We start from the raw sequence: 27,735 nt of genomic DNA on the forward strand, positions 1-27,735 counted from the left end.
GGAGGGGGTGCTGAGCTGTTGCCAGAGGGCAGCTGGGGCAAGAAGCGAGGCGGAACAGAACGGGCTTAGGAACACCAGCGGCAGAGCGGAGAGGGCGGATTTTTATTGTATGCCCATTGCAGCAATCACCAGACCCCGGGCCCAGTTTTCGCAGGTGTCATGACCGATTCAAGACAGGCTGCATTCCCCACAGCCCTCCTCCAGGGCTAGCTCAGAGCAGGGCCCCAGCCCACCAGGCAGGAGCTCAGACAAGGTCATCACAGTGGGTCCGTCCAGCCTTGCAATCAGGGACAGTAGCATCCCACTGCCTGCCCCACTGTGGGTGGGAGCAGACCCCCAGCTGAACTACAGCACTGCAGGAGCTCGGCCTGAATCCTGCTTCAGTGCCTGGCACTCAGCAGCTTTCCCGGCCCTGCCGACTCGCCGGCTGCTGCTGGAGAGAAAGCAGGTGTGCTCACAAACCACCTCCGCCTCCATGCTCGGAGCCAGGCCCCGGGTACGGGAGACCTGCTGGAGCACACCCAGCATGGGAGGCAGGAGAGCCACCGCTGTGCCCACGCTGGGGAGGTCTGCTGAGCGTGCTGGCAGCTCCATGCTCGGGATCTTGCATTCTACCCCTACTGAACTGCCAGCTGCTTGGACAACTCCTGCCCCTCCAGCGGCGTCAGACCGGAGAGCTTGCTGTGAGCACCAGCAGCTCCAGAGAGAGGCACCAGCACCATCCCCAGGATTGTACGGGGCTACGTCCACTGCCACGTAAACAAAGTGCTTCTGGGGGGAGCCAAGGTGCCACACACACACCTCCCACCCAAGCAGGCTACAATCCAGAGTTGGCAGCAACAAACTCCCAGACGCAGCTGGGCTGTCACAAAGCACCACAAGCAGCAACAGCAGCCACTGTTATCCAGGGCTGCCCCAGAGCGAGCCCGGCACAGCCTGGAGGAGACAAAGGTGTGCCCCCTTCCGGGCCTGGGCACCTGCAGGGCTCGCCAGGCAGCTGGCAGGCACCCCCAGGACGCTCTGGAGGGCAGGAAGGATGGGGTAAGTCACCAGCAATGATAATGTGGATCTCTTCCAACCAGGTGCAGGTTTGTCCAAGTGCAGAATAAATTTTGGGATGCGCACCGAGGCACGTGTGATGCGCAACACCACGAAAAAACACAACCCTCGAGGTAGCAGCCCGGAGCCCAGCTCACAGGGACGCTGCTCACCAGTCCCGCTCGGCGGGCTCCCGGTAGGGCAGCCCCAGCAGCGTGAAGATGTCCTTCTCGGTGGGGGTGGGCAGGGCCAGGCCGGGCCCCACCTTGCGGCCGCCAGCAGCACGCACCACAGCAGCATGGAGTGCGTGCTCCGACAGGCTCATGCCCTTGCTCCTGGCCAGCGCACGCATGGAGCGGTTGAAGTGGGCCGAGCCAGTGAAGTAGAGCAGGGCGCAGGCAAACTCGCCGTGAGGCACCACGATGATGTCGAGGCGCCGGTGGCGCCGACCGGGCCCCGGCAGCCGGCACACGCCGAGGTACTTCTTCTGGCTGCCATTGTCCTCTTGGCTCAGCAGGTCGTCGGTGAGGAACCCTGCCGGAGGAGCGGGCTGTGACCTCACCCTGCCTCCCGCGGAAGCACCCCACAATCCCTGCACTGGCCCCCCACACAGGCTAAGGTGGGGCCTGTGCCCAGCCTTGGGGGCAGGGTGCCCATCACGTTGGCGGCACCACCATCTGTGCCGCCTTTGACCAACCCCTGCCGCAAGCATCCGGATGGGCGCTGCCCCGTCCGGCTTCCAGAGCTCTGTCCCTGGCCCCCCGCGTGACAACGCCCCTCCCTTAGGGCCGGCTGGGGTCCCTCTAGCCCAGCACCCTGGCTCAGGCAGCAGCCTTGAGCAGTGCCGTGGTTGCTGTGGGACACCCCACCCACCAGGAAAGTCCCCCGGGCCTCCCAAGGCAAGTGACCCTCCTGGACTCAGCCCATAGGTGCCTGGTCCCCAGGCTGGGCAAGCGCCCCTCGCCGGCTGCTCACACCGCCCCGGCTGCCCCCCGCAGAAAGCGCCAGGCAGCAGCAGCCTGGCTGGGTGCCCACCTACCACTGCGCCGGAGGCTGTCCAGCAGCTTGCTGAAGACCCCTCGGTGCGACTGCCCATCCGGGTGAGTGACCAGGACGTCCACGTCTCCGCAGGTGGCCTTGCCGCGTCGGTACGAGCCGCAGGCCACGCACACCAGCCCGGGGTTCAGGGAGTGGGCTGCTTCGCGCACCTCAGGGAAGGCACACGAGGGGAATGAGGGACCAGAGAGCAGCACTCACCTCTGAATGCCCTAGTCCGGTCTGCCCAGACCAAGAGCAGCACCTGCCGGCCAGTGCCCGGTGCCTGCACCGAACCCGTACAAGGCACCGTGCCTAGTGGCCGGCCCTGTTCTGCCCACACAATGCCACATGGGCAGGCCACTCTGCACAGCCCAGCTGCCTTCACACCAGGCCGCAGGGGTACCTCACACACCAGCGCTGGTGGCCTTTGTGAGCCTGAGTTTGCTCTGCCCAGCACTTGGAGGGGTCCTGAGATGGAGTGGAGCTAAAAAGGGATCTTTGCAGCAAAATGCCCAGGGAACAGGGAAGTACAGGGAGGGTACAGGTGGCAGGACCCCGAACCCTGCAGGCTTTCAGCTCTACTTCCATCAGCGTCCCTGAGGCTGGCTGGCCCTGGGACTGCAGGTCTGCACCCAACAGCGCCGGGTGCTGGGCAGGCCAAGCACAAGCGGGCAGGCAGAAAACCAGTCCCAGCTCCAGCCCCAGCTATGCAATAAGCCCTGGGGAAAGAGACATGGCCAGAAACAGGCCAAAGGCCAGCACACCCAGCAGGGCTTCTCAGCAGTCGGCTGTGCCGTGGGTGTAGATTAACACCCGCCCTTCCCTGGCTCGGCCAGCCAAGCGCAGTCAGGCCCCTGCCCAGCCAGGCTCTAGGAGAAGGGCCTTCTGACTTGGTAAAAACGCCATCTAATGATGTTAGCCATGTTTGCCATGAAAGTGCCACTCGTTTATAGCCACGTGTAGCTAGCTGCAGTGCCCCTCGTGGTGCAAGGCGTGGGATGGAGCTGGGATTGCTTCACCCGTGCACGGAAAGCCAGCCACCTCCGGGGTGGAGCCGTTCTGCACAGGCCAGGCACGGCAGCTATTCTGACGGCTTCATTCCGGACGGGCTGGGTATTCTTGTGCCAATCACACTGACAGCCCCAACTTATCCCACCAGTCAGCCAAGAGACAATCCCCTGCCTGGCCAGGACACAATGGCCCAGCCTGGGGGGGCTCCCAGGGGGTGTCAATCTCAGCTGTCCCTCCTCCACCCGAGGATCATCCTCCATTAGGGAGGGAGAAACCCATTAACCTTTGCCCCAGAGGTGCTCTGAGCTGCCAGGCAGCTTTTCTCATGCAGAGCGACCCCTCCCCTGCCCCTTTTCTTGCAGCAAATGAAGATTTCTGGGGAGCTGCGAGCCCCACACAGGAGTCAAAAGCTCCTCAGATCTTGGTGTGAGAGGCAGCAGGGGCAGCAGCTAATCCTGTCATTCTCCCGTCCCTCTCCTGGGGCCCGGAGCCCAGGTAGGGGAGAGACGCATAATCCCCTCCAACCAACAATACCCCTGCTCCCGCCACGGCCAGCGCCACCCCGGCAGGGTTAGGAAAGAGGCGGCGCGCTCCTGCGGCAGCTCTAATCCCGCAGCGGGGACGGCCACGCGGGCAGGGGCGTATTCTTCGCGGCCAGGCCCCGTAGCTGAGTGACAGTGTCACGCTAGCAGCTGCTTCCATGGCAATCACAGCCCGGGGGGAGCAATGAGAACCAGCCCTCCCCCCACTCTCTGGACATCAGGGGGCTTCGTGAGTCTGGGCCCAGGCGGGAGCCTAGCCGGAGTCAATGCCCAGCTGGCAAGGCCTGGGTGTGCAGCAGCGTCTCAGGGGCGATGCAGCCCAGCTCCTTCAGACAGGGATTTTTCACGCGGCTGGTCCCCGGAGGCACTCCCAGAACCCTCTGCAGAAGCAGCGCCCGGGGAGTTGGTTTGCGTGGCTCAGGAAGACCTGGGCGACAGCCGCTGGTTCCACGGGAGGTCAGAGACACACAACAGGAGCTGGAGATTATTCCCACCCCGGGGGGGAGGCGCGTCTGGTGCCAGCTTCATGAGGGATTCGCACCAGGGACCTATCTGTGCACAAGCATCTGGCCGGCTCTGCTGGTAAGGGGCCCCTTTGCCAGCTCTCACCCTCTGGCCATCCTGGATTGCCAGCACCAGGTACTCCAGCCCCAGAGATCCCTTTAAATCACAGAGCCAGTGCCCACGGCTCAGGGGCACTGCTGCCTGCAGCACCACGGCATGGGACTCCCAGCTCCCATTGCTCCGGTGCAGACTGTCAGAGGAAAACCAGACGCCAGCCGGCCTGGCCACTGTTGGGCCGTGCTCAGCACCAGGCAGGACCAGACCTGCTGCAATTCAAAACGCCTCATCTAGTGAGTAAGGCAGAGCCAGGAGTCGGGAACTGGGGTCAGTGTCCAGCCACAGAACCGCTGGGCAACCTGTGGCGCGTCACTGAACGGTGTCTGCACAGTCGCTTTGCGGGAGCTTGGAGATCCTCCGGTGGAAGTCCCTGACCAAGCACTCAGCTAACACCCCAGCCCTCGGCACCTCCCGAGGAACAGGCGGCACCTTTGCCGGGCACAGGGAACGAACTTCTCCAAGGCTCAAAACGAGTCCCTTGTTCAATGCTGCCTCTGCATCTTCACCCAGCTTTGGGCCCAGAGCCCCAGCTCGGCCCGGGGAAGGCTGAACCCTCCAGAGAGGCCAGCTCCGCAGGCCCCAGAGCATGGGAACCTCTGGTGTGGCTCCCTGTTACGGCCCTGGGGCCAGGCTACTTACAGTCTGTTCTATTTCGGCAGCCTCCTCTCGCGGCATGCGCGCCAGGAAATCATCATAGTGCTTCAGCCCAATGGCCTGCTGGCTGGTCAGCGCAGCCTTGCTGCGGATATCCTCCAGGGTCCGGAAGCCCTGCCCAGAGCGCATGGAGACATTCAGACGGGAATCGCGGCAGGGACTTCGCTCCTCTCATACTCCACCAGGAAACCGGGCAACCCCGGTGACTGCGTGGATCTCGGGCATGCCCCGGCTCAGGTGACAGAGGCGGCTGGGTACAGACCTTACCCTACTTGTACGGCTGCCCCTGCCGGTGGGGATTCCAGCCCTCACAGGACAGTCAGACGTGAAGCCTGGGTGTCCCGATGGCGAATGCTGCCTCACCAGGCGCCAGCATGTCGCCGCAGGCCAGTCTATGCGGTGGGCCAAGCCCTGCCATGCTGTCAGCCTAGCACCCAGCCCAAGTCTGCCATTTCTACATGGATTATGCCAGGTGGCTTATTGCAGGCCAAGCCCAGGTTCCAGACACTCCCTGACAAAACCTTCCCGGTCCAGAGTATGCCAAGAGCCAAGCCACAGAACTGATGTTTCTTCACCACTGTGCCCGTGAAATCTCATCACCCCTCCTCCCCACACACCCCCGCTTTGCTAGAGGCTCGGAAGGCCAACCAGTGCAAGGCCTGGCAAAAGAGGGGGAGCAGCAAATTCCAAGGCCACACGTCCATCCCCAAGAACGTCCTGTCATCTGCCCCTGCTTTTACCCTGGGGAACCTGCTTGGCCAGCTCCTGGGATCTCAGCTGTGGCAGGACAGGCTAGGGAGAGGGGTCTCACGTGCAGGCCTGGAGCCATGGAAGGACTCCCTGCTCAAACCCCCCATCCTCAACCAGCTGAGAACAGTCAGGCAGGCAGCCCGTGCAGTTTGCAAAGCTGGAGTCGAGGGCTTGCAGCCAGACGCTGCTTATCACTGCACCATGGATGGGATGCGAGCAGCAGCCGCCTGCTTAGGGCAACGCGAAGGGCTGATCTTGGGGGTGGCAGGCCCAGAGGGGACCCGCCGCTTGCAAAGGGGGATTGAGCAGCCGTGGTGACACACTGCAGGCAGGTCAAAGGCAGCCTGCTGAACACACCAGGGAGAGGAACGGTAGGAGGGAGTCTGCTACGGCCCGACAGACCTTCCCTGCTCACGTGCCTGAGCGCACGCCAGCAGGTGGGGCGACCAGCTGTCCTGGTTTTAGCAGGACAGCCCTGTATTTCCAGTGCCAAAAAGGCATCTCAAACTACTTTACCAAAGGGACTAATGCCCCATATTCAGTGCCCTCCTGCCACGCAGGCGCAGCTGCTGGCCAGAGATCCCCCACTCTCCGGCCACACCAGAGGGAGCCAGCAGGGGCCCTGCAGAGGCAGAGGTATGCTGGGTTGCAGGGGTGGGGTGTGCTGGCTGCCTCCTCCTGCCCAGCTCCCCAAGGTGCGGGGAAGCCCGGAGTCCAGCCCCCTGCTCTGGCAGGCGAGGCAGAGGGTCCCAGGCACTGCAGAGCACCAGCCTGTGGGGACAGGGTGCACCAGCTGCTTTTTGCAGTTCTGCGATGCCTGGCAGCCCCACAAGCTGCTCAGGGCTTGAGAAGACCAGCGCCCAGCCCAACACAGAGCGAGGGCCTCGTGCTGCCCGGGTGTCCCTGAAGCCAGGGCGCCCGGGACCCCGCACGTGTGTCCTGCCAGGACCTTTCCCTCAGAGGCAGCTGCAGGGTGCGACATGCCTGGCCCGGCCCAGCCCGCTCTGCCCCGCACATGGGCAGCGGGCAGCTCTGCCCTGGGCGCAGCGCCCTGCTGAGCTGCCAGGCTCCCGGAGGCCGGCAGGGACACCTGGACCCCCAAAGCCTGCAGGCTGTGCAGCCGGGCGGCACAGGCAAAAGCGGCAGAGCTCCAGGCCTGGCCGATGGGGCTGGGCAGGGCCTGGGGCTCTCCTCCAGGCTCTGGTGGGTCTGCAAGGCTACCGGCGCCCCCCCCTCCATTGGCACCCGACATGGGACTGTTCCTCCTGGGCAGGGCAGCACTGCCGGGAGCTTCCCAGGAGCAGTGACGCGTCCCTGCCCCACCTGTGTGCTCTGGGCACCCCACGGGATCTGGCCCCCGGAGCACGCAGTGAGTGCCCCCTCACCTGGCTGGGATCCCTCGGCTTCTCCCGGCCCCCGGGGAGCAGCTACTTGTGGTCCCCTCCCCGCTGCGCTCTGGCCGCCCTTCGCAGCTGTCCCCTGCCCACCCTTCGCAGCTGTCCCCTGCCCACCCCCCGCATCCGCAGCTCAGGCTGGTCGGACAGCGGGGAGCCACCCCACCCCCATATCTCCCTGTCCCACGGTCACCCTAACCAGGAGGGGACAATTACCTGCTGGTACCACATCTGGGCTGTCTTTGCTCCAGCTCCCCAGATGTTGGAGAAGATCTCCAGCACTGGCACGCTCTCACTGATGTGGTCCAGCTTCCGCAGGTGTCCGCTTTCCAGGATCTCCACGACCTTCTCTGCCATCCGCTTCCCGACGCCCGGAATCTTACAGGCCTCCTGGAGGCAGACACAGAGGAGCAGCAGGCTCAGAGACGGGAGAGCCCAGGGTAGCACTGCGCGCCAGACCGCGGAGGAGCAGCAGGGTGAAGGCCCGGCACACCTCTGGGCCTGCTTAAGGCAGCTGGGTCACGAGACACAGCACAGCACTGACCAGACACATGAACTATGTGCATCCTGCTCTGCCGCTGGCCAGGAGCTGAGGCTTCAGCGGAAGGAGACAGGCCTCTCTCTAGGCTGCTGCCAACTGAACAGCCGAAGCTGAGCCCAGAGGCCGCAGAGACTCGAGGCTCCATTCCCCAGGCTATCGTCTCATGCCGGCTTGAGGACTGGAGATTACCACTCATGCTCAAGGACTCATACGCAGCCTGGCTGAGCAGCCCACGTCCACATCCTCCTGCAGCAGGACCAAGCCCCGGGTTCTGCACACCTGGAGGGAGGTCTAGGCAGCCTTGGGATTAAGGCCTGGGAGCAAGAGTTAGGACGGCTGGTCTCCGCTCACAGGCTAGCGGGTTTCCAGTTACCTGGTACGAGGTGACTGGTCTGTGGTAGCTCTTCAGTGCGTTGATGGCCTTGGTGTAGCCCAGAGCTCTCCACTTGTCCCCCTGGACGGTGTAGGCTTTCGCCAGCACTTCCAGCTTCTCGGTGATGGGCTGATTGTGATTCACTTTCTTGCTGTTGGAGGACTGAGCACAAACCCACTTGCCCGCAGCAGGGGGCAGTGGGCTACAGCTGCCGGCCAAATGCCCCGAGGAGGTGTGAGGGCAGCTGCCTGAAATCAGGGCCTCCAGGTCTCCCTGGGTGATGCTGGCCTCTTCCCCTTCGCTTCCTTCATCATCAGAGACCCTCTGCAGGAGGAGAGAAATAAAGCGGTTCCCTCTCCCTCCAGCACGTCCATGGCACTGGCCCCAGCATTCCCTGGGGCAAGACACCTCCCCAGCACGAGGGGGGGCTGGTTGCCCCCCGTGGGTGGGGCAGCCCGGGTACCGCAGCGGGAAGTGGCTGTGCTCTCTAATGATCCATGGCTACGAACCCTCCCCAGTTTCGAACCTCTGAGGTGACTGGGGTGCAGGGTTACGCGGCCATGTGACTAACAGCACTGGAATGGCCTTTGTGCTCTAAGCGGAGAGGGGCAAGCGGTGGTTCAGGCCACATCCAGCCCACCAGCCCGTTGGAGTGAGCTCTAGGCATGGCCTGCTCCGCGTGTGCCGAGGCTCCCAGGAGCAGCAGCACGTTCCTCCTCCGGCAGGCACAGCTCCTACGTGTAGGAACAGCCTGACGGCCGTGTGCACTACCCCAGCCACTCCCATTGGTCTGCAGATGTGGTGGAGGGCTGATGGGGCTGGTTGCAGGGTCTGGGAGCAGGAAGGGGTGGGAGAGAGTCTCAGTGCAGGAGGGCGTTCTGACCGTGGGCAGGGGAGCAGGAGGATGCCAGGCCTGGGAAGGAGCATCACTTTGAACAGGAGGTTGGGTGCGAAGTGCAGTCTCTGGCCTGGCTGGGAGGCGCTTACCATAGGTGGCTCTCGGCTGGGTGCAGTGGGACGTTCATGCAACCCCCTGCTCTAAAGCAACCTCTGCGAACGTCACTGGCCACACCAAACTCCATAGCACGCATCCCCCTCAAGTGCACAGTGGTAGCGCTAGTCAGGCTGCCATTCTCAAATGCTCATCTCTCTGTTAAATCAAGCCCGGTTCTTCCCACCGTAGGAAAGAGCCCTGGCTAACGAGGGCTATTTCCAAACTACGATTCCAGCCTCCCAGTGGCTTGTCACAATTGTGTCTTAAAAAACTGGGCACAACTTTTCTTCAAGCGTTTGGGTTTTTTCCCCTCTTAATCCGAACGACGGCTCAAGGAGTTTTGCTCAAGTGAATAGCAAAACTGCATTCCCGCGCAGAGCAGGCCTGGGAAATCGACTCATAACAGGTCATTTTATGAAGTTACAAGTCCGCAGGCAAACCTCAGCCACAAGAGGTGCTGCCCAGCGACCACTGTAATAAACCTCTTCACAGAGCAGGAGGCCTGCAGCAGAATCCCTAGGTCTGTTACAGTTCCCCTTGCAGTGGGGTGCTTTAAAAGTGACAACTACAATGTTAGCAAGAGCTGCAAATGTCAGCAGAGAGGGCAATGCTGTAAAGGGGCCCTCAAGAGACTAGAAACATGGGCACAGGAGACTATGACTGTAAACATACCAGCTACTCTACCTGGGGGACAAGAAGCAAGAAACTTGTAACCAAGAGGCAACCAGTAGACAGCAGGGCAGGTGCTGGGTGCAGGGTTCTGTGCCAGCGCCTGGCCAGGGTAACTGGCGGCAGAGACATCACATCACAATGCAGAGGAGCAGTTTGCTCCCGGGGTGACTACACCGCATTCTCTCGGGTTAGCATCTTAACAAACAAACTGGAACAAATTCACAAAAGGGGGAAAGGACAGGGCCAAGGTCTGGAGAAGCAGCCTCTGTACTCTCTGACTGCATCACTGTAGTACCGCTCACCTTGCAATCCGTAACGGAGTTAGCCTCTCACTCCCGGTGGCAAGGCAGGGCTGCTATACCTACTGCAGGGAACTGAGGCCCGGGGGCTAAGTGACTTGCCCTTGGCCACAAAGGAAGTACCTGACAGAGCAGAGACTTAAACCCAGGTCTCAAGCTTCAGGCTTGTGCTCCACCCACTGCATCATCTCTCTTTGCCCTGAGCCTGTCGCACAGGCAGGAGGTCTAACAACCAATGTACCCTCTGAGTGTAACCGGGGGCTTTGCAGCAACACGATCTGTTCGTAGCTGTAGGGATGTTCGAATGGGTTAATCCCCCTGAAGTGGGGACCTGCTTAGTGTTGGTCAGGGCAAAACACCCTCACAGGGAAGTGTCTGAGGCTGTGGAAATCTCGCCAGGGGGGCAAGAGGAACACACGGGAGTTATTCTGGCTTAGCCTGGCCAAAGCCCTGGGAGTAGGTCTGATGGGAATGGCCCTGCAGAGACAGACACTGCCATGCTGCAGAGGCAGAGAGAAGCAGTAACAATGCCCAGACTGAACCTGCTGGCAGCACACCACTGAAAAACTCAAACACCATCATCACCCCATTAGCTGGGGCAGCAGTTGCTGCTCATTAGCCTGGGTAGGCTAGCGTGAGCCAGCAGAAGAACCACGCAGCGTGTGGTGGGACAGCACTGACCTGTGTCTGAAGGCTTTGCTCCCCCACATGCTGCTGTGCTGAGGTGGCTCGGCCCTGGGGCAAGACGGCTCCAGTTTGCGCTTCAGCCTTCGGCTCTACTGCCTCCTCCTCTTTCTGGGGCTGGACAATCTCACTGCCCAGGAACTGCTGTTGTCCCTTTAGCAGATCCCCCTCCTCCAGGTACCTGTGGGAACCAACGTGGAGCTGAGCAGACTGGCACACAAGGAACACGAGGACTTCTAAGCCCAACCCCAGGCTGGGGATCCCTTCTCGTCTTCGAGGGTGGGGCAAAGAGCATCTTTCACCTTTGCTGGCTCAAGCTGTATATAAAGTACTCTGGCTAGACCCAGCTCCTTCACACCTCACTGACCTGCCACTTCTACCCCTTGCTATGTCTGCCCTGGGCTCCTCCTACTCAGCTCTGCAGATATGGTTCCCTCCCTACCTGCTGCCCCCGACTTGTCTGCTCCAGGCCCATTCTTGTGCATAGCTGCCAAAAGGCTCTCCACCTTCCACCTTGCAGGGAACAGGACTCCACTGTTAATGCTAATATTAAAACCGTACCCTTGCTATTGCTGATGAATTGGGTGTCTAGCGTGGAGAGCAGATGAGTGGGAATCAGGATTCCTGGTTTCTACTCCCAGCTGTGCTATGACATCACTCTGTCATCCTGGCTCTGTCCTTTAGTTTCCCCATCTGCGAAATGGGCGTGCTACTGACCCGGCTAGCAAGGGGGGTGTGAGGCATCATGTGTGACCTTTGGACAACAGGTCAAAGTGTCAGCTCAGTTTAGGCAGGATAGAGCTGCTGGGAGGGAGCAGGGAAATACCTGTCTGGGATGAAGATGCGGTAGCCAGAGGTGTCCAGCAGTTTCTGCTCTCTAATGCATGAGCTCAGCCAAGCTGCCTTCACCATCTGGATCCCGGTGGGAAGCCTGGCTAGCCTGAGGAGGCGAAAGGCCCGGTCGCAGTCCATGTCTTCTGCCACGACGATGTGGGTCACCTCCGAGGACAGCTGGCTGCAGATGCGACCCCCCTTTTGGGCAATCTGCTTCTGAAAGATCTCTGCCCTGGCCTGCCCAATGCCTGCTGGCAGCACATAGGCTCTGACCGACTTCAGCCATTCTGCAGACAGGAGGAACAAGAACATAAGAACGGCTACACTGGGTCAGACCAAAGGTCCATCCAGCCCAGTAGCCTGTCTGCCGACAGTGGCCAGTACCAGGTGCCCCAGAGGGGGTGGACTGAAGACAATGATCCAAGAGATTTGTCTCCTGCCATCCATCTCCAGCCTCTGACAATCAGAGGCCAGGGACATCATTCCTACCCTTGGCTAATAGCCTTTTATGGCCCTAACCTCCATGAACGTATCTAGCTCTTTCTTAAATTCTGTTACAGTCCTAGCCTTGCCAGTCTCCTCCGGCGAGGAGTTCCACAGGTTAACTATGCGCTGAGTGAAGCAGAACTTTCCTTTATTAGTTTTGAACCTGCTACCCATTAATTTCATTTGGTGTCCTCTAGTTCTTGTATTACGGGCACAAGTGAATAACTTCTCCTTAGTCACCCTCTCCACACCTGTCATAATTTTATAGACCTCTATCATCTCTCCCCCTCAGTCTCCTCTCTTCTAAACTGAAAAGTCCCAATCTTTTTAGCCTCTCCTCATACGGGACCTGTTCCACGCCCCTAATCATTCTAGTTGCCCTTTTCTACACCTTTTCTAGTGCCAGGATATCTTTTTTTAGGTGAGGAGACCACATCCGTACACAGTATTCAAGATGTGGGCGTGCCATAGAGTTATACAGGGGCAGTAAGATACTCCTTGTCTTATTTTCTATCCCTTTTTTAATAATACTTAACATCCTATTTGCTTTTTCGACTGGCTCTGCACACTGCGTGGATGTTTTCAAGGACCTATCCATGATAACTTCAACATCTCTTTCCTGATTAGTTGTAGCTAAATTATTCCCCATCATATTGTAAGTACAGTTGGGGTTATTTTTCCCCAATGTGCATTACCTTACACTTATCCACATTAAATTTCATTTGCCATTTTGTTGCCCCATCACTCAGTGTGATGAGATCTTTTTGAAGTTTTTCAGTCTGCCTTTGTGTTGACTGTCTTGAACGGTTTAGTGTCATCTGCAAACTTTGCCACCTCCCTGCTCACCCCCTTCTCCAGATCATTTATGAATAAATTGAACAGGATTGGTCCTAGGACTGACCCTTGGGGGACACCACTAGTCACCCCTCTCCATTCAGAAAATTTACCATTTATGCCTACCCTCTGTTTCCTGTCTTTTAACCAGTGCTCAATCCACGAAAGGACCTTCCCTCTTATCCCATGACAGCTTAATTTACATAAGAGCCTTTGATGAGGTACCTTGTCAAAGGCTTTCTGGAAATCTAAGTATACTATATCCACTAGATCTCTCCCGTCTGCATGTTTGTGAACCCCTTCAAAGAACTCCAACAGATTAGCAAGACGTGATTTCCCCCTGCAGAAACCATGCTGACTTTTGCCCATCAAATTATGTTCTTCTACGTGCCTGACAATTTTATTCTTTACTATTGTTTCAACTAATTTGCACGGAACTGACGTTAAACTTACTGGTCTGTAATTGCCAGGGTCACAAGGGTAAGACTCCGTGACACAGAGACAGGTGCCCAACCCGAATAGGTTGCCCACCTTGTGTGGCATTACTGGGGCTGCTGGGAGTGCCTGGCTCCAGGCACTGGAGACAATAGGGTGTACTGGGCTGACACACAGAGCTGCCTAGCCACAGCTCCTCTCCCCCACGATGTGAGGCTTGCTCAGCATTGAATGAAGGAAAGCTCCTACCCTACATCTGCAGTTAATGAACAGGCACACAAGTCCAACAGACTGTGATCGCTCTTAAGAAAAGAGTGGGTGCGGGACTTACCACTGGAGTTCCCAGTTTCCTCCTCTTTCAGGAGCTTTGGAGGGACCTTTGCCTTAGAATCATCTCTCATCTTCTTCCTCTTTGGAAAGGCTTTAACAATGCCCCTGGGCTCCATAGATTATTGTTACAGGATGTCCCCACCCTGGGCAGGCTGTTAACATTGCACTCACTGAATACCAAAGAAAAAGAGAACAACTCTGGGGACCGCCGCAACGTGGGCACACATGTTTCCGTAACTGAGTTCTCAGAAACGGCTCAACAGTTTTTACTGAAACGTTCCAAAAATATTCACCCTGAGGCAGACATCTGTAAAGAAAAATTTCAGTTCAACAGTTATAGTTTGGCAAAGTTATAAGCACTGTAGAGAGGTTCTTATAATGGAGCATGCTAGATAACTAACCCCAGGAGTAACCAGCTCCACACACAGTTATCACCTTATAGCCACTTCCCAGGATAGACAGAGAATTGCTTCCTTCGGCACCGAAATGCAGCCACCTCTGGGGTGTGATGTGGCAGCTGCTTAACACTCAGGGCAGGTCTACACTTAGGGAGAAAGCTGAAAGCTGATTTAATACATGCAACTCCAGCTGCATCAATAGAGTAGCTGGCATACCTTAAGCTGAATTTCTGTGGCAGTCCCACTGTGGAAGGTCAATGAGAGAAACTCTTCCGTCAACTTCCCTTACTCCATGCAACCTTCTGGAGTACCCAGGATGATGGGAGAGTGATGGTTGATTTAGCATGTTCCTACTGGGACCCTAAATCTACCCCCCCATGAGACTGACATTGACAGCATTGATCTCCAGTTACGTGTAGACAAGCCCATCACTACCTAGGACAGCAAAAGGAGAACCTGGTCTCCAACTTAAGCTGCAAGTGAACATTGGAGATAAAAGGGAACTAACTGGGTTCACATTTGGTCACATCAACAGAATTAACACCCTCCATAGTAAAACTGGGTCTTGCCTCAGGAAGGGGGATGAATTAGACGGCCTCTCAAGGGCCCTTCCAGCGGCCGCATTTCTATGTTTCTGTGATCTTTCGGATCACCCACGGGTGACGTTTATCTCACACAAAAGCCAGGACCCTCCAGGCCCTTAGCACTGTGCTGGCGCTTTGATTGGGCGCGGACGCCGAGAGGGTGCAACTTCTGCAGCACCTGGGTTTCCCTGAGATCTCTCTCCTCCGAGTGCTCAGAGCTCAAGGCTGCCGAGCTGGCACGATGCGACACGCCCGCAGCCCGCCCGGCGCTGGCAGGGACACAAGCGAAGCGCCACAGGAGGCCAGGACCCCCGTGTACTCGGCTCCCGGGGGACACGGGAGGATTTCACACGGGGAGAACCATACAGGTGACACGTACAGACACTGCAACCTGTGCACACGTGTCCGTCCCGAGGGGAGCGTCTCCCCATGGCCCCCGCAGAACGACTGCTGCTGCCGGGGACCCCGCCGGAACCTCGGAGCAGAGCGGGACCCACGGTGCCACTGTGCCCAGACCCGGCACCCGGGCACCCGCCGGGGACCTCCCCCACGGGGACTCAGCCCGGACCCGGCACCCGGGCACCCGCCAGGGACCCCCCCCCGGGGACTGCGCCCGGACCCGGCACCCGGGCACCCGCCGGGGACCCCCCCCCCCGGGGACTGCGCCCGGACCCGGCACCCGGGCACCCGCCGGGGACCTCCCCCCCGGGGACTGCGCCCGGACCCGGCACCCGGGCACCCGCCGGGGACCTCCCCCCCGGGGACTGCGCCCGGACCCGGCACCCGGGCACCCGCCGGGGACCTCCCCCCCCGGGGACTGCGCCCGGACCCGGCACCCGGGCACCCGCCGGGGACCTCCCCCCCGGGGACTGCGCCCGGACCCGGCACCCGAGGGGTCGCGGCGGGGCCCATCGCTCCCGCGGGGCTCTCGCAGGCAACCCGCGACTCCTGAACCCCGCCCGCGCCGCTCCCCCCGGGGTCCGGACGAGGGGCCCGGCGCTGTGGGGGGTGGGGCCCCGCCCCCACTTACTCCTCGCGCCTCCCGGCCGCAGCCTTTTAACAGGGCGGGGCCTGGCGCGCCGGCACTTCCGGGTCCGGCGGAAGCGTGCCGGTTGCCATGGCGACGGGGCCCGTCGCTATGGCGGGCTCGAGCTGGCTGGAGCGGCTGCGCGCGGCCCGGAAGAGCGCGTTGCTGCAGGACGGTACCGGCGGGGCGGGGCGGGGCGGGGCGATGAGGATCAGGGCCCGGGGGGCGGGGCTGGGCAGTGAGGGGGATGGGGGGCAGGGCACGGGTGGGAGGGGCAGGGCAGTGAGGGGGATGGGGGGCAGGGCATGGGGGAGGGGCTGGGCAGTGAGGGGGATGGGGGGCAGGGCAGTGAGGGGCATGGGGAGGGGCTGGGCAGTTAGGGGGATGGGGGGCAGGGCACGGGGGAGGGGCTGGGCAGTGAGGGGGGTGGGGGGCAGGGCACGGGGGAGGGGCTGGGCAGTGGGGGGGATGGGGGCAGGGCACGGGGGGAGGGGCTGGGCAGTGGGGGGGATGGGGGGCAGGGCACGGGGGGAGGGGCTGGGCAGTGAGGAGGATGGGGGCAGGGCACGGGGGGAGGGGCTGGGCAGTGGGGGGGATGGGGGGCAGGGCACGGTGGGAGGGGCTGGGCAGTGAGGAGGATGGGGGCAGGGCACGGTGGGAGGGGCTGGGCAGTGAGGAGGATGGGGGCAGGGCACGGTGGGAGGGGCTGGGCAGTGAGGAGGATGGGGCAGGGCACGGTGGGAGGGGCTGGGCAGTGAGGGGGATGGGGGCAGGGCACAGTGGGAGGGGCTGGGCAGTGAGGGGGATGGGGGGGCAGGGCACAGGGGGAGGGGCTGGGCAGTGAGGAGGATGGAGGGCAGGGCACGGGGGAAGGGGCTGGGCAGTGAGGGTGATAAGGGGCTGAGGCAGGGCACTGGGGGAGGGGTTCTTCCCCCTGCCCACTGGCCCCTGTTGTGCGCAGGGAAGAGGAAGGTCCATTACCTCTTTGAGGATGGGCGGGAGCTGGCTGAGGAGTACGACCTGGAGACCAGCCAGCTGGTGGGTAAGTGAGAGGCTCCCAGTCCTTGTATCTCCTGCCCTCCCCCAGCTCCTGGGCCCAGAGTTACCCTCAGTGCTTACTCTCACCCAGCCTGGCGCAGCAGGAACACGCTGCATGATGGGCATCTGACCAGGACACAGGCTGCTGCAGAGTCAGTTCTGCCAGAGGTCACCTGCTGGCACCCCACTGACTGCAAGAGCCAGCATGGATCTGAATGCCAGCCAAGCTGGGCCTGGGCAGTGTGGACTCCATGCCACCATGGGGTGCATCTCCCCCAACAGCAGTGCCGCTGCCCTAAGGACCACAGAAGGGCAGCACCATTTTCATTGGCTCCAGATGCAGGATCAGGAACATGTACCTTAGTCAAAGCAACACGAGGGCGTTGGTCACCTCAAATGGTCAAGCATTTAGTTTTATATCTCCCGTCAAAGCCTGCCTCCTCAACGCCGGCTGCGTATGTATTATTAATGCAGTACCATCTCAAACAGAAGAGCCCCAGGGGCTGAGTCAGTAACACCACAGGCTGAGTTCAGCTGCATGGGGAAAAGCGGGCAGTGCTTTGCCCTTTGATGGAAATGGCCAAGACAGTTGTGGGAATGAGAATCCATTAAAGGCCTGGTCTGAAGCAGCCAAGGCTCAGGGTGAGGTGTTTGCTGGGATTGTTTCGTCAAAAGGAGACTAAAGAAAAGGGGGTGACCCTTCTTCTTTTCTCTACAGCTAGAAAGTGGCGAGAGAAGAATGCCCTGGGGAGGTCCGGCAAGTGGCAGGTTGAGGTGGGAGAGCCAAACATGGCCCCTGGAGGAGCACTGGACTCAGAGCTCATAAAGGAAAGCAGCTCCAATGTACGTAAAGTGGGCCTGCTCACAAGAGTAGAGCCTCACCAGCAGCAACCAGTGAGTGCTGGGAGGCTGAAGTGATGACTTGTGACACTGCCAGAATAGAACACTATGGTTACGTCTACACTAGCCAAAAACTTCGAAATAGCCATGCAAGTGGCCATTTCGAAGTCTACTAACGAAACGCTGAAATACATATTCAGTGCCTCGTTAGCATGTGGGCAGTCGCGGCACTTCAAAATTGACATGGCTCGCCACCGTGTGACTCATCCAGATGGGGCTCCTTTTCGAAAGGACACGGGCTACTTCGAAGTCCCCTTATTCCCATCTGCTCATAGGAATAAGGGGACTTCGAAGTAGCCGGGGTCCTTTCGAAAAGGAGCCCCATCTGGATGAGCTGCGCGGCGGTGAGCCATGTCAATTTTGAAGTGCCGCAGCCGCCCGCATGCTAACAAGGCGCTGAATATGTATTTCAGCGCTTCGTTAGTAAACTTTGAAATGGCCATTTGCATGGCCATTTCGAAGTTTTTGGCTAGTGTAGACACGGCCTATATCTCTCAGCTGGACTCAGGCCTTTGGCATCCAGAAGCTGGGGGCTTGGCGGAAGGGGAAAGCCCAGCAGGGGGAGTGGGGTTTCTTGGATGTCTCCAAGGGACATGTAGGTTTCCTGAATCTCCTTTATTGCCCTCCTGGCTGCCTCAGTTTGCTGCTCATGAAGCAGCCTGAAAGGCACCTGAAAATTCCAGGCATGTAGAGCAGTGCGGGATGACTGCTCCAGAGCCTGCTATAATGCATCACACGTGCAACACTTTCTGCTGGTTGGTCAGTTCTCCCCATGAACCAGGCCAGTCTCTGTAAAATGGAAATGGGGAAGGAACATGAGGCACAGAAACATGCCCAGGGCAGCAGAAGTCAGAGGCTGTCAGAATTAAACTCCAGCATTTGCAACTTTGCAGCCCACACTCTTGCTGTTGCCCTTCCCCTGAGAAAAGACAGCAGGTGGTTCCCTGAGATCCAGAGGTCAGATTTCCCTGTACCAAGGGCAGCACAAGACTCCCTGGGAGAGTGATCGAGAGGAAACCTGCCCTCACTGCTGCCCCGCCCGCCCTCTCCAAGCAGCAGCCTGCTTGAGACACCGGCTCTGCTCAGTAACCCTACCCCATAACCTCAGCTATGTCCCATCAGACATGTCTGTGTTTGCTATAGCCCATCTTCGTGAGGAGGGACACTCAGACCAGCTTCCAGTGGCGGATCCGGAACCTGCCCTACCCCAAAGAAGTCTACAGCGTCTCTGTAGAGAAGGAGCAGCGCTGCTGTGTTATCCGCACCTCCAACAAAAAGTCAGTAAGCACAGCACTGCCTTCACTGACCCTCCCTGCCTGTTTTGTGTGGAGTGGGGTAAAGCTAGAGGGGAGGAGGTGGAGGAGTCTGCTTTATACATGTGGCTTTGTAGAACCGCTCACTCAAACTACGAGTCAACTCTGGGACTCCCCAAACTGTTCTTCTCCTGCACCTCAGTCCTGTCCTGCAGCACCCTCTGGTAGTCCAGACATGGATCCCCTGCCATACCATAGTTGGCGGCTTCTTCTTTCCTCTTGCCCAGCCTGGGGTTACCACCCCCCCAAAACACGCATCTCAAGTATAACCTACTCACAGGGTTAACGGATACTTCTTCTGAGGCCAAAGCTGCACTGGCAGTTGTGAGGGGGCAACTCTGATGCCTTGGGGCATTATACCTTTGGCAGTGTAATGCCTCCTCTGCCCCAGTGTGGTGGTGCAAACTGCAGAGCATGTCTGTGATGGAGCTAGGCAGTCCTCCCTCTGCACTGCTTCCCTGCCTTTCTTGAGGGAGGGCCCTCTGGGGCCATACATCAGTGCTGGTAACGCTAAGCATGCCTACTGCCTGATGCCCAGCTCGCGTGGGAGTGCTGCCTGGGGAAGGGCTTCCTCTACCTTCTCTGTCAGTTAAACTCTTTGCAGACCTGAGAGAGAATCTTGAGCTGGGGAAGACCTAAGACCTCTCCCTGCTACCTCTCTACCAGTTGAAGAGGCCACTGAACTGGAGTGACCTGCAGCTGTCAGTAACCTGAGGCTTGCACCCTGTCCTAGATCACAAATATCAAATATGACCTACTGTTCTCCTGGGTTGCATTCCCTGGATACAGCTCGAACTTAGGTGATGCTGAGCAAATCAATCAACTGAGGGTGCTCAAAATCACAGGAGGAGACAGTAGTCAAGGGCTATTGTAACTACCCACCTGCGTGCATGCATGCAGGAATGCAGCCAGCTGCAGAAAGGTGCCACAGTAACAAAACAACTTTCTCATTTAGAAGTAGAGAACAAGGCCAATGGCACAGCCACCCTGAGTCTGCTGTGGAGAGCGTGGGTGTGTCCACGTGGCAGTGGGAAGCAAGTCCTGGCTCAGGCAGACACTTGCATAACCCATGGCTTGAGCTAGCATGCTAAAGTTGCAGCTCAGCCTCCTAAGCTGGTGGCTCACCCAGGTATCCCCAGGACCCACAATGTCCATCCTGCTGTTTTTGGCAGGCTCGTGTGTGTATCTCACCTGTGTGTATCTCCCCTGTGTAGATACACACCTTGAGGCCCCAGACAGCCCCTTGATGGTTAAACATAAGTTCATGCCCCCGAGTTTGGAATCTGAGTTAAGACCCAGACCTGCAAGCAGGGAGAGGGGGGAGCTGGGACTCAGGGGAAGGAGGGGTGAGAATGAAAATTCTCTTTCCCTCTGTGTGCTGAAGGGCCTCCTTGCAAACAGGGGATTAGGTCCTCATTTGGAACATCCCAGGGGCTGCTTAGTAGGGGTTGGAGGCAACTGCCTCGTTCTGCTCTTCTCCAGCTCCCCAAACTGTTGCTGCAGAAACAGAAGTGAGCTTACCGGGGAGAAACTCCCCTGGATTGCCTGCTTGGCACCCAAGACTTTCTTGTCTAGCGCCTAGTAACTGGCTGTAGGTGGCACTATTGCCAAATAACTGTTCCTTTCTCACCCATTCAGCCCTGTGACTTTAATGAAGGCCTTCCCCGGAGCAAAGGAGAGCTGAGTGGCAGAAGGAGCCCTCCTCTGCCAAGTACCCCAGCAGTCACAGAGGGGAGCCTGGGGGCTGCAGTAGGTAGGAACAGGAAGTTACGTGGCCACCCGTGGGCACTTCCCCACAAGGACAGTAGGATAGGGGAAGAAGTGCCTTTACTCCCTAGGAAGTGCTGAAGATTTGAGGTTCTCACCCTGGAGAGGTGTGGACTGAAGCCACACAAATGGGGATTCAATGACCACTTACTCAGACTGAGCCTTGTCTTGGCGGCTGAACTGATCAGCTGCATCACATACAGTCAGGTTTATCCAGTGGCCAGAGTCGAGGCTAGGCCATCATTTCCATTAGGCAGCACTGGTTTGCCACACCTATTTGGGTTCAGGTGCCAGCCTGCCATGCACTCCGTGTTTGTTCTTCGAGGGGTTTCTGTCCAGAGGCGGCAAAGCTGCCTTGAAACTCCAGAGCCCTGTCTGAGTGACAAGAATGGCAACTTTTCTACCACAGGCCAACCCATGGCCATGCACCTGTGCCATTTTCACCGTGAAGTGCTGTTCTCTGACTGAAAGTGGGGACGGACAGAGACGTTCACAGATGCTGGAATAGCATGGGTGTGTGCACAGGGGTACTGACATGGCAAGCCTTTCCTTAAGCTGAAGGGAAGGATGCTCACTAAATGGGCAGCATTAGATGACTACAGCTAAGACCTAGAAGCTCTTTCTGCAGAGGTCTCCTTTCAGTCACTTAACTAGTAGCCTTTGAGCAGAAACTGGCTATGTCCAACTTCTTATTTAGGGTTTGTGCCTGCTCCCCTTCAAATCAATGGGCAGCTGTCCATTCACTGCAGTGGGCTCTGGATCAGGCCTAGGTCACGTGCTGGCAGTGCTTGGTGCTGTACAGTAGAACACTAGAGTGAGGAAGTGACAGGTCAACCCCATGCCTGCTTTGAAACCAGAGGTGTGCACTCAAGCAGCAGCAGCGACACCGCCCCCCACTCCCCAAAAGTGGCAAACGCAGTGCGGCTGTGTGTCACTACTAACAAAAAAGGGAGAGCAGAATATTTTCCTGTGTAGCAGTTTCAAAGCCATATTACATCAATACTCAGTTGTAAATGTTGGATAGACCAGCCTTAATGTTTTGTTCAGAGTCACAAGCAACTTCCACTGTGGGGTCACAGGCCCTGGCTTTGCAAGAGGCTGAGCACTTCAGCATTCAGTGTTGTCCTCACTCTGTCTGGAGCACAAGCCTGTGGAGGACATTGCACTGCCTGGCTCGTTATCTTTGTTAGTGCATGTTCTGAAAAGGTGATTTCTTCCCTCACACCAGGGAGGGTCGAGAGACTCAGGTCAAGTCAGTGCGGTCACACGCGTCTGAAAACCTAGTGTGAGATCAAGCCCCGCCATGGGCTTGAAGGTGTAATTGTGGAGGGGGCCCTGGCTGATTATTGGTGGTAGTGTGGTATAGAGGGAGCTGTCTGTAAAGGGCGCATGTTTAAAACTGCCCTGTGTCCTCAGTGGCAAGCACCACAGACCACATCTCAGGAACCTTGCTGTGGAAGTTCAGTTATAACTGTCTGAAAACTGCTCTCTTTAAAGGACCGCCAAGTACAGTGATCATGCTGCAGCTGGGAGCACAAGCTGACCTCAGAGGGGGATCAGTCAATGTATTACAGCTGTCCATGTTGTGCCATGGTTTTAAAATTCATTTTGATTTGTTTCCTACTTACTCTAAGATGAGCTAAAAGTAGTGGTTCTGGAAGTAACTTGCTTCATCTGCTGCTCAGGAGCAGGCTAATGACCCTTTTGGACAATTCTGAGAGCTCACTTCGTCCTGGGCCCTGGTGCCCGATTCTAGCCCCTGAAGTTGGCGGAGCTCCATCCCTGACTTCAGCAGGGAGAAGGATCAAACTCCCTCCAGGTAACGAGAGAGCTGTGCACGGCTTTTGATGGGTGCATTGGGCACAGTGCCGTAGACAGAAATTCTTTCTGATCTTGGATCCAAACCTTCTGGATTACTGATAAGCAGGCCCTGACAAAGGAGAGACAGCTAATGCACCATCCCATGGAGAAATTAACCCCCCAGGAGTTTGCACAGCACTGGGCATTTAACTCCTTGGACAGGAGCACACAGCAGCTCAAAGGGGAGAGTTTCTGCTTGTTTGGGAAGCACTTGCTGGTGAATGCCTGGCTTTCTGGCTAACTCTCCAGTTATGACACTGCAATAGGGGTTTCCCTGGGGTTGTAAGTAGAAGTCACTCTTCAAATAAACCCACTTAAAGCAAGACTAGAAATGAATTCACTCAAGCAGTACACTACCTCTGCCTGCACGTAATCTGGGACTGGCCTGAGATGGCAGTTCCAATCTTGGTCACAAGGGGAGAGGCCAGGGCAGAGAATGCCAGTCAGCAAAGTAAAGCTCATAGATCCATTCCTTGGCCTTTGAGCCAGAGCCACACAGCGAAGGGGAGGGGTGCTCACAGCTTCTGCCCAGTCGCTCCCCTGCCCTCTGGCCACAGCGAAGGCTGCTCAAGTGGGATTTGCTTAAAGCCTCTTGCTGTAAAATAAATCCATTAAAGTAACTTCTGAAAACAAAACCACAGAGCCACCGCCTCCCCGCCCGCCCAACCTGAGTCAGGTCTTGCAGCCAGAGGTAGTGGTAATGTTACAAGGAGGAGGGGGATGGCCAGGCAGATCTGGTTTCCTTTGATCTTGTCAGAGATTGGAGTTTGAGGCCAGTCAAAGCCATTCTTCTCCCTGCTCCTTAGTCCTCAGGCAGCAGAATGTTGGTGTTTCCATTGATGACTCCCAAGCCCTTTCAAACAGTGGGTTTTTCTGTGTACTGCTTTTTTGTCTAAGCAGTAACACTTCCTTACCATGTCTTTGTGTTCATCTAATCTCTGCTGTTTAACCTTTGACACCTCCCTTATTATCCGTGTCTGCCACCTTTCCCAAATACCGACAGCAGTGACACCACAGAATGGCTCCAGCCCTGCGGTAACAAACCGCTTGCATTCCTCCGGAGCGGGAGAGCCATTTGCCCTTTGTATCTGTTTTCACCATGACGTGGAAAATAAACTAGCTGCACTTGGGGAAGGGGTGGAGAGATGCCGGGCTTCATGCAAAGCCAGCTTAATGGAGGCAAATCCCTCATGCCCTGACATTAGGAAATAAACCCTTTTCCGGTCAGGTTGGGGCACCTCGGGGCTAGGAATGTGTCCGTCTCACTAACCAATGGGGCTGCAGGCCTTATAGAGGACAAAGGCCTGAGACCTCAACAAAGGCTGGAAGGCAGAAGGAGCCCTCTCCATGGAGGGTGTCAGCCCCCCCAAGGGAGGAGATGGCTCAGCACCAGCCAACAGACTGCATAGGGGTCCTGTGGTGAAAGCCCAGGCATAGGGAGCAGCAGAGTGGTGTTCCCGGACAGAGTGGGTCAGACCAAAGGTCCATCTAGGCCAGGATCCTGTCTGCTGCCAGTGGCCAATGGCAGATGCGCCAGGGGGAACGAACAAACCAGGGAATCTGCAACTGATCCCTCTCCTGTCAACCAGAGACCTCTCTGTGCCTCACCCCAGGCAGGAAGATGCAGCTCAGAGGGCTAAGCAGCATGTTAATGGGCCATGTGCACCTTCCTCTTCCCTGCCCAAGAATGCGTCTCTCTCCTGCATGCAGCGTAGGGCTCCCCAGCCTACTACATGCAGCTGTTCTTGGTCCTGGCTGTCCAGCTGCGAGTGGGGCAACGGCTGTCTCCTGTGTCTTTCTTCACCTCCCACGCTGGCCCCAGTGCCTTCAGCGGGACTGCGACGGGGCAGTGATGACAGCCGTGGAGGTGACACGAAGCAGGGTGCCAGCTGTCCCTTTTGGGAGGGCGCCATGCGACCACACCAGGGCTCCTGTGTGTCAGAGAGGTGCCACCTCCCCAGGGAAAGCTGGATGAAAGCGAGGGAATTCCGAGAGGAGCGCGAGAAAGGAGGGGTGGGGGGGCTGGATGGGTTGATTAACACAGCTGCGCACTCGCGGCTCACAGAGACACGGCCCGGCTCCGCTGGTTCCAAGAGAGGGACTCTGCTTCGGCTGGAGCTGGGGGGGAAGGCTAGGTGGGCTGAGATGGGTGAATGGCTCTAGAGGTGCAAAGGGGACAGCACCCCAGCGGATAAAAGCTCCAGGCCAAGGGCGGTCTAAAGCCAGACAGGACAGACTAGCTGACGGTTGGACGGACCAAGCCTGGACTGAGCTCCGGGTGCTGGACGTGTCGGGACAGAAGGAGCTTTGCATTCTGATTTCCGTGACTAGGATCAGGTTCAGCTCCAGTGCGGAAGCAGGAGTCTCCCTGGGCCCGGAAAGAGCAGCGCAGCTGCACAGGGACGTGCAGTGCTTTCGCCGTGCAGGAACACGGGTGCCTCTCTGCCCTTGGGAGCGCTGCCGGCCCAGAGCGCGGGCCGGTACCGTGTGCAGTGGTGACATTAACCCCTCCCTTGCCGGTGCAGTTCTCCCTTCTGGAGCCCATCTGAAGCACAAGCCCTGCCCGGATTGGCCCCTCCTCGTCAGTCTGCGCGAAGGCTCAGGCAGAGTTTGGGGAAGCCAGTTTTGGAGTCGCCTCTGGCTGGCAGGGGGCAGCCAGAGCAGCAGCTCGCCTCTCACTGTGAATCCTGGACTTGCTACAGCAGCTCAGGCCCCTTGCAGCTTAGGTGTGAGGGCACAGCTGCCTCCTCAAGGGCATTTGCTCCTTGTGGGCCCCCTCTGCCGGGTTCCCAGCAGCAGCCCACTAGGGGCTGATCTGCAGAACTTGCACCTGCAGCCAAAGGCTGCTAAACGAACACTGCCCTTCACTGGGCCAGGCTGCTCCACAGCCCCAGCCCAGAGCCTTGCCTGCACAGACTGCCAGCCTAGCAATGAGACAGGGCTGGTGCGCCCTTTGAGCAGCACGCAGTTTCACTCTCCTCTCTGGTGCTTGTCGGCAGGTATTACAAGAAGTTCTCCATTCCTGACATGGACCGGTATCAGCTTCCCCTGGACCCTGCTGCCCTGAGCTTCACGTACGCCAACGCCACCCTGATCATCACGGTGAGAGTCCAGCCCGTGTGCTAATTCCAGCCTGGAGCATCAGTCTGTTTTACAGCTCGGCCCAGGGAGGCCTACAGAAGACACCTGCCCACGCTGAGCTGACTGGCCTGACGGAGCTCTGCATGGCATAACCACTGATGCTCCTACAGTACCTTGAGAGCCATGGTGCATGTGCCAAGAGCCGCCAGCTGCCAGACAGCCTACGTGCGCAGGTCTCTGCTCCGCCTGGAGACGCTCCCAATCTGACTGGTGGAAAGTGTTCCAGAAGGGCCTTCTCTGCGCTGCCTGTGACTCCAGGAGCTCCAACAGGGGCCCCGCGCTCCTCTCCTAGTTCTGATCCCATGGCCCCCAGCTCACCTCCCGGGGAGGCCCATCAGCGCTCTCCAGGTACTGGGCTGCTCCCTCTCCCTAAGTCAGTGCTTTTGGGCGTGGGAGAATGCGCCACCTTCACAAAGAGAGCGAGCTGCGGGCAAACCAACGAGTAACAGCACTCCCCAGCAGGGGCAAAATGGTCACCCTCGGGCTCTGGCCTTGTCTGTCCCAAGCAGAAAAGGCCAGCGCCCAGCAAGGGCTGCGGGGAAAGAAACCTGGCCCAGGATGAGCACCTATAGCAGCATTCAGAGGACCGAACAGGCCAGCCAGACCATCCTGTCGCTCTTGCCTGAGCTGCCTGCCCCACACTAGGGAATGCCGCTGGCAATCCCTGCACCTAGCACCGTAGGCTGCAGTTGAGCGAGGGAGTTCCCAGGGAGATGCTGGCCCCAGGCTGGCGTCTCAAGCTCCCAGGCTCCAGCACCACCACGCAATCCATTGCAAACCTCAGTCAAGAACTTGGCATGCACTGACTCTGCCCTGGATGCGGCTGCTTCCACAGGCTCTCCTGCGTCGCTGCTCATTGGGCGTACGGGAGTTTCCTTCCGTGGGACCCAGGTGATACCTGCTTGGCAGAGCTGAAGGGCTCTCGGGGTCAACCGGGCATCTTTCCCTGCACTATTGGACCCCTCCCATATCCTGGCCAGTAGTCCCTAGCCAAGGTGCTGTCCCCTTGCCTCAGCAGGCACCAGTCAGGATGCGGGCAGGTGGCAAAAGAGGCAGATTTCCCATTGCTTTCTGCCCGGATCCATGCTGCCAGGCAGGGGGGTGCTGATTAAGACATTCTCTCGCGGTCACTGCTTAGCTGAGCCGCTTGAAGGGGCCAGGCATGCAGGGCTGGGCTGACCCGGCGCTGAGCAGCTCTCTCCCCCCCTGCAGTACCGGAAGCCCCAGGAGATCCGGGCTGCAGAAGAAGAGCTGCAGCAGGAGCTGAAGAAGATCAAGGCAGCTAACGATGGGGAAGGCGAGTGCAAGACGCAGTAGGCTGCGGGAGGGCTGGGCAGCCTCCTGGCACAGCCACGCTTTCGTCATTCGGCTTTTCCCAGTAACATTATTTCCACCAGGTGGTTGCTTGGTTTGTGAGAACCTCTGCGACGTGGGCTCCACCCGCTGCCCTGCGCTCAGCTCTGGGAACACAACCCTCAGGGCTGCTTCCCCCGGCTCCCGTTCCGGTTCCAACAGCCAGCACTAAGCTATGCAGTCCCTGCAGCAGCGTGGGGGCATCAGAGGGAGGGGGACATTGCACCAAGTGGCTTTCTCCGCCCTGCGAGAAGCTGCGAGCGCTCACTGAGCGCTGCTAAGTGGGGAACTTCCACCCCATTTTCGTAGCAGTGCCTGGCCCAGGGGTCAGCAACCTGCGGCTCCAGGCGCTGCCATCATGGACTCCACCTGCGGCTCCGGAGGCCGCTGCCACTTCAGCAAAAACCTGAATTTGGTTGCCTGCCGTTGAGCCAACTGCCTTCAGTTTTGTTGTGTAAGCGACGGCAGCCAGAGCCCTTCAGCGGTCAGCTGCGGCAGGGAGCCTGGAAGTGAAAGCTGGCAGGGCAGGGAGCCGCCCCACAGGGGCAGAAGCTAAGCCAGCAGGAGAGCTGGGGGGAAGGGTGGCCGAGCCTGTCCCTGCTGGAGCCGCACAGCCGTGCTGAGAAGGGGCCAGGCAGCGGCCGCTGCAGAGGCAGCACACTGAGGCAAGCAAAGCCTGGGGGTGGGGGAGGTTGGGGCTCAGGGGGGTTAAGCCAGGGGATGGGGGTGGGTTTGTGGGGTGGAGGGTAAGGCCTGGGGGCAGGGGAGGGAGTTTGGGGCTTGGGGGCTTAAGCCTGGGGATAGGGGGCAGATTGGGGGCTGAG

The 27,735-nt window shown here is 58.6% G+C and overlaps 2 protein-coding genes across 5 annotated transcripts; one reads left to right on the forward strand and one right to left on the reverse strand.

Annotated features, from left to right (window-relative positions):
- Positions 1 to 83: 83 nt before the first annotated feature.
- Positions 84 to 15,666, reverse strand: POLL (DNA polymerase lambda). 3 transcript variants are annotated; one of them, XM_074999296.1, is made up of 9 exons: positions 15,543 to 15,666; positions 13,532 to 13,837; positions 11,438 to 11,732; positions 10,609 to 10,792; positions 7,963 to 8,286; positions 7,265 to 7,438; positions 4,890 to 5,018; positions 2,078 to 2,246; positions 84 to 1,572 (listed from the first exon to the last, which is right to left on the reverse strand). In XM_074999296.1, exons 2-9 carry the CDS (start codon positions 13,644 to 13,646, stop codon positions 1,208 to 1,210), a joined length of 1,755 nt encoding a protein of 584 aa, XP_074855397.1. In that variant the 5' UTR covers positions 13,647 to 13,837; positions 15,543 to 15,666; the 3' UTR covers positions 84 to 1,207. The 3 variants fall into 3 exon arrangements, with proteins under 3 accessions (XP_074855397.1, XP_074855398.1, XP_074855399.1); XM_074999297.1 differs by having other exon boundaries at positions 13,532 to 13,700; positions 15,543 to 15,590; XM_074999298.1 differs by having other exon boundaries at positions 1,430 to 2,246.
- Positions 15,616 to 27,581, forward strand: DPCD (deleted in primary ciliary dyskinesia homolog (mouse)). 2 transcript variants are annotated; one of them, XM_074999300.1, is made up of 7 exons: positions 15,616 to 15,714; positions 16,501 to 16,581; positions 17,296 to 17,420; positions 18,621 to 18,754; positions 22,243 to 22,376; positions 25,417 to 25,519; positions 26,771 to 27,581. In XM_074999300.1, exons 1-6 carry the CDS (start codon positions 15,630 to 15,632, stop codon positions 25,482 to 25,484), a joined length of 627 nt encoding a protein of 208 aa, XP_074855401.1. In that variant the 5' UTR covers positions 15,616 to 15,629; the 3' UTR covers positions 25,485 to 25,519; positions 26,771 to 27,581. The 2 variants fall into 2 exon arrangements, with proteins under 2 accessions (XP_074855401.1, XP_074855400.1); XM_074999299.1 differs by lacking the exon at positions 22,243 to 22,376.
- The last annotated feature ends 154 nt before the right edge of the window (positions 27,582 to 27,735 follow it).

The sequence above is a fragment of the Carettochelys insculpta genome, chromosome 7 (assembly GCF_033958435.1).
Source record: "Carettochelys insculpta isolate YL-2023 chromosome 7, ASM3395843v1, whole genome shotgun sequence".
NCBI lineage: Eukaryota > Metazoa > Chordata > Testudines > Carettochelyidae > Carettochelys > Carettochelys insculpta.

Coding starts and splice junctions, on each gene's coding strand:
- DPCD (XM_074999299.1), top strand. CDS start 15,630: ATGGCGACGGGGCCCGTCGCTATGGCGGGCTCGAGCTGGCTGGAGCGG. Junction 15,715..16,500: donor GAGCGCGTTGCTGCAGGACG/GTACCGGCGGGG, acceptor TGTTGTGCGCAG/GGAAGAGGAAGGTCCATTAC. Junction 16,582..17,295: donor GGAGACCAGCCAGCTGGTGG/GTAAGTGAGAGG, acceptor TTTTCTCTACAG/CTAGAAAGTGGCGAGAGAAG.
- POLL (XM_074999296.1), bottom strand. CDS start 13,646: ATGGAGCCCAGGGGCATTGTTAAAGCCTTTCCAAAGAGGAAGAAGATG. Junction 10,793..11,437: donor CGCATCTTCATCCCAGACAG/GTATTTCCCTGC, acceptor TGGTTCCCACAG/GTACCTGGAGGAGGGGGATC. Junction 8,287..10,608: donor AGCAAAGCCTTCAGACACAG/GTCAGTGCTGTC, acceptor CTCCTCCTGCAG/AGGGTCTCTGATGATGAAGG.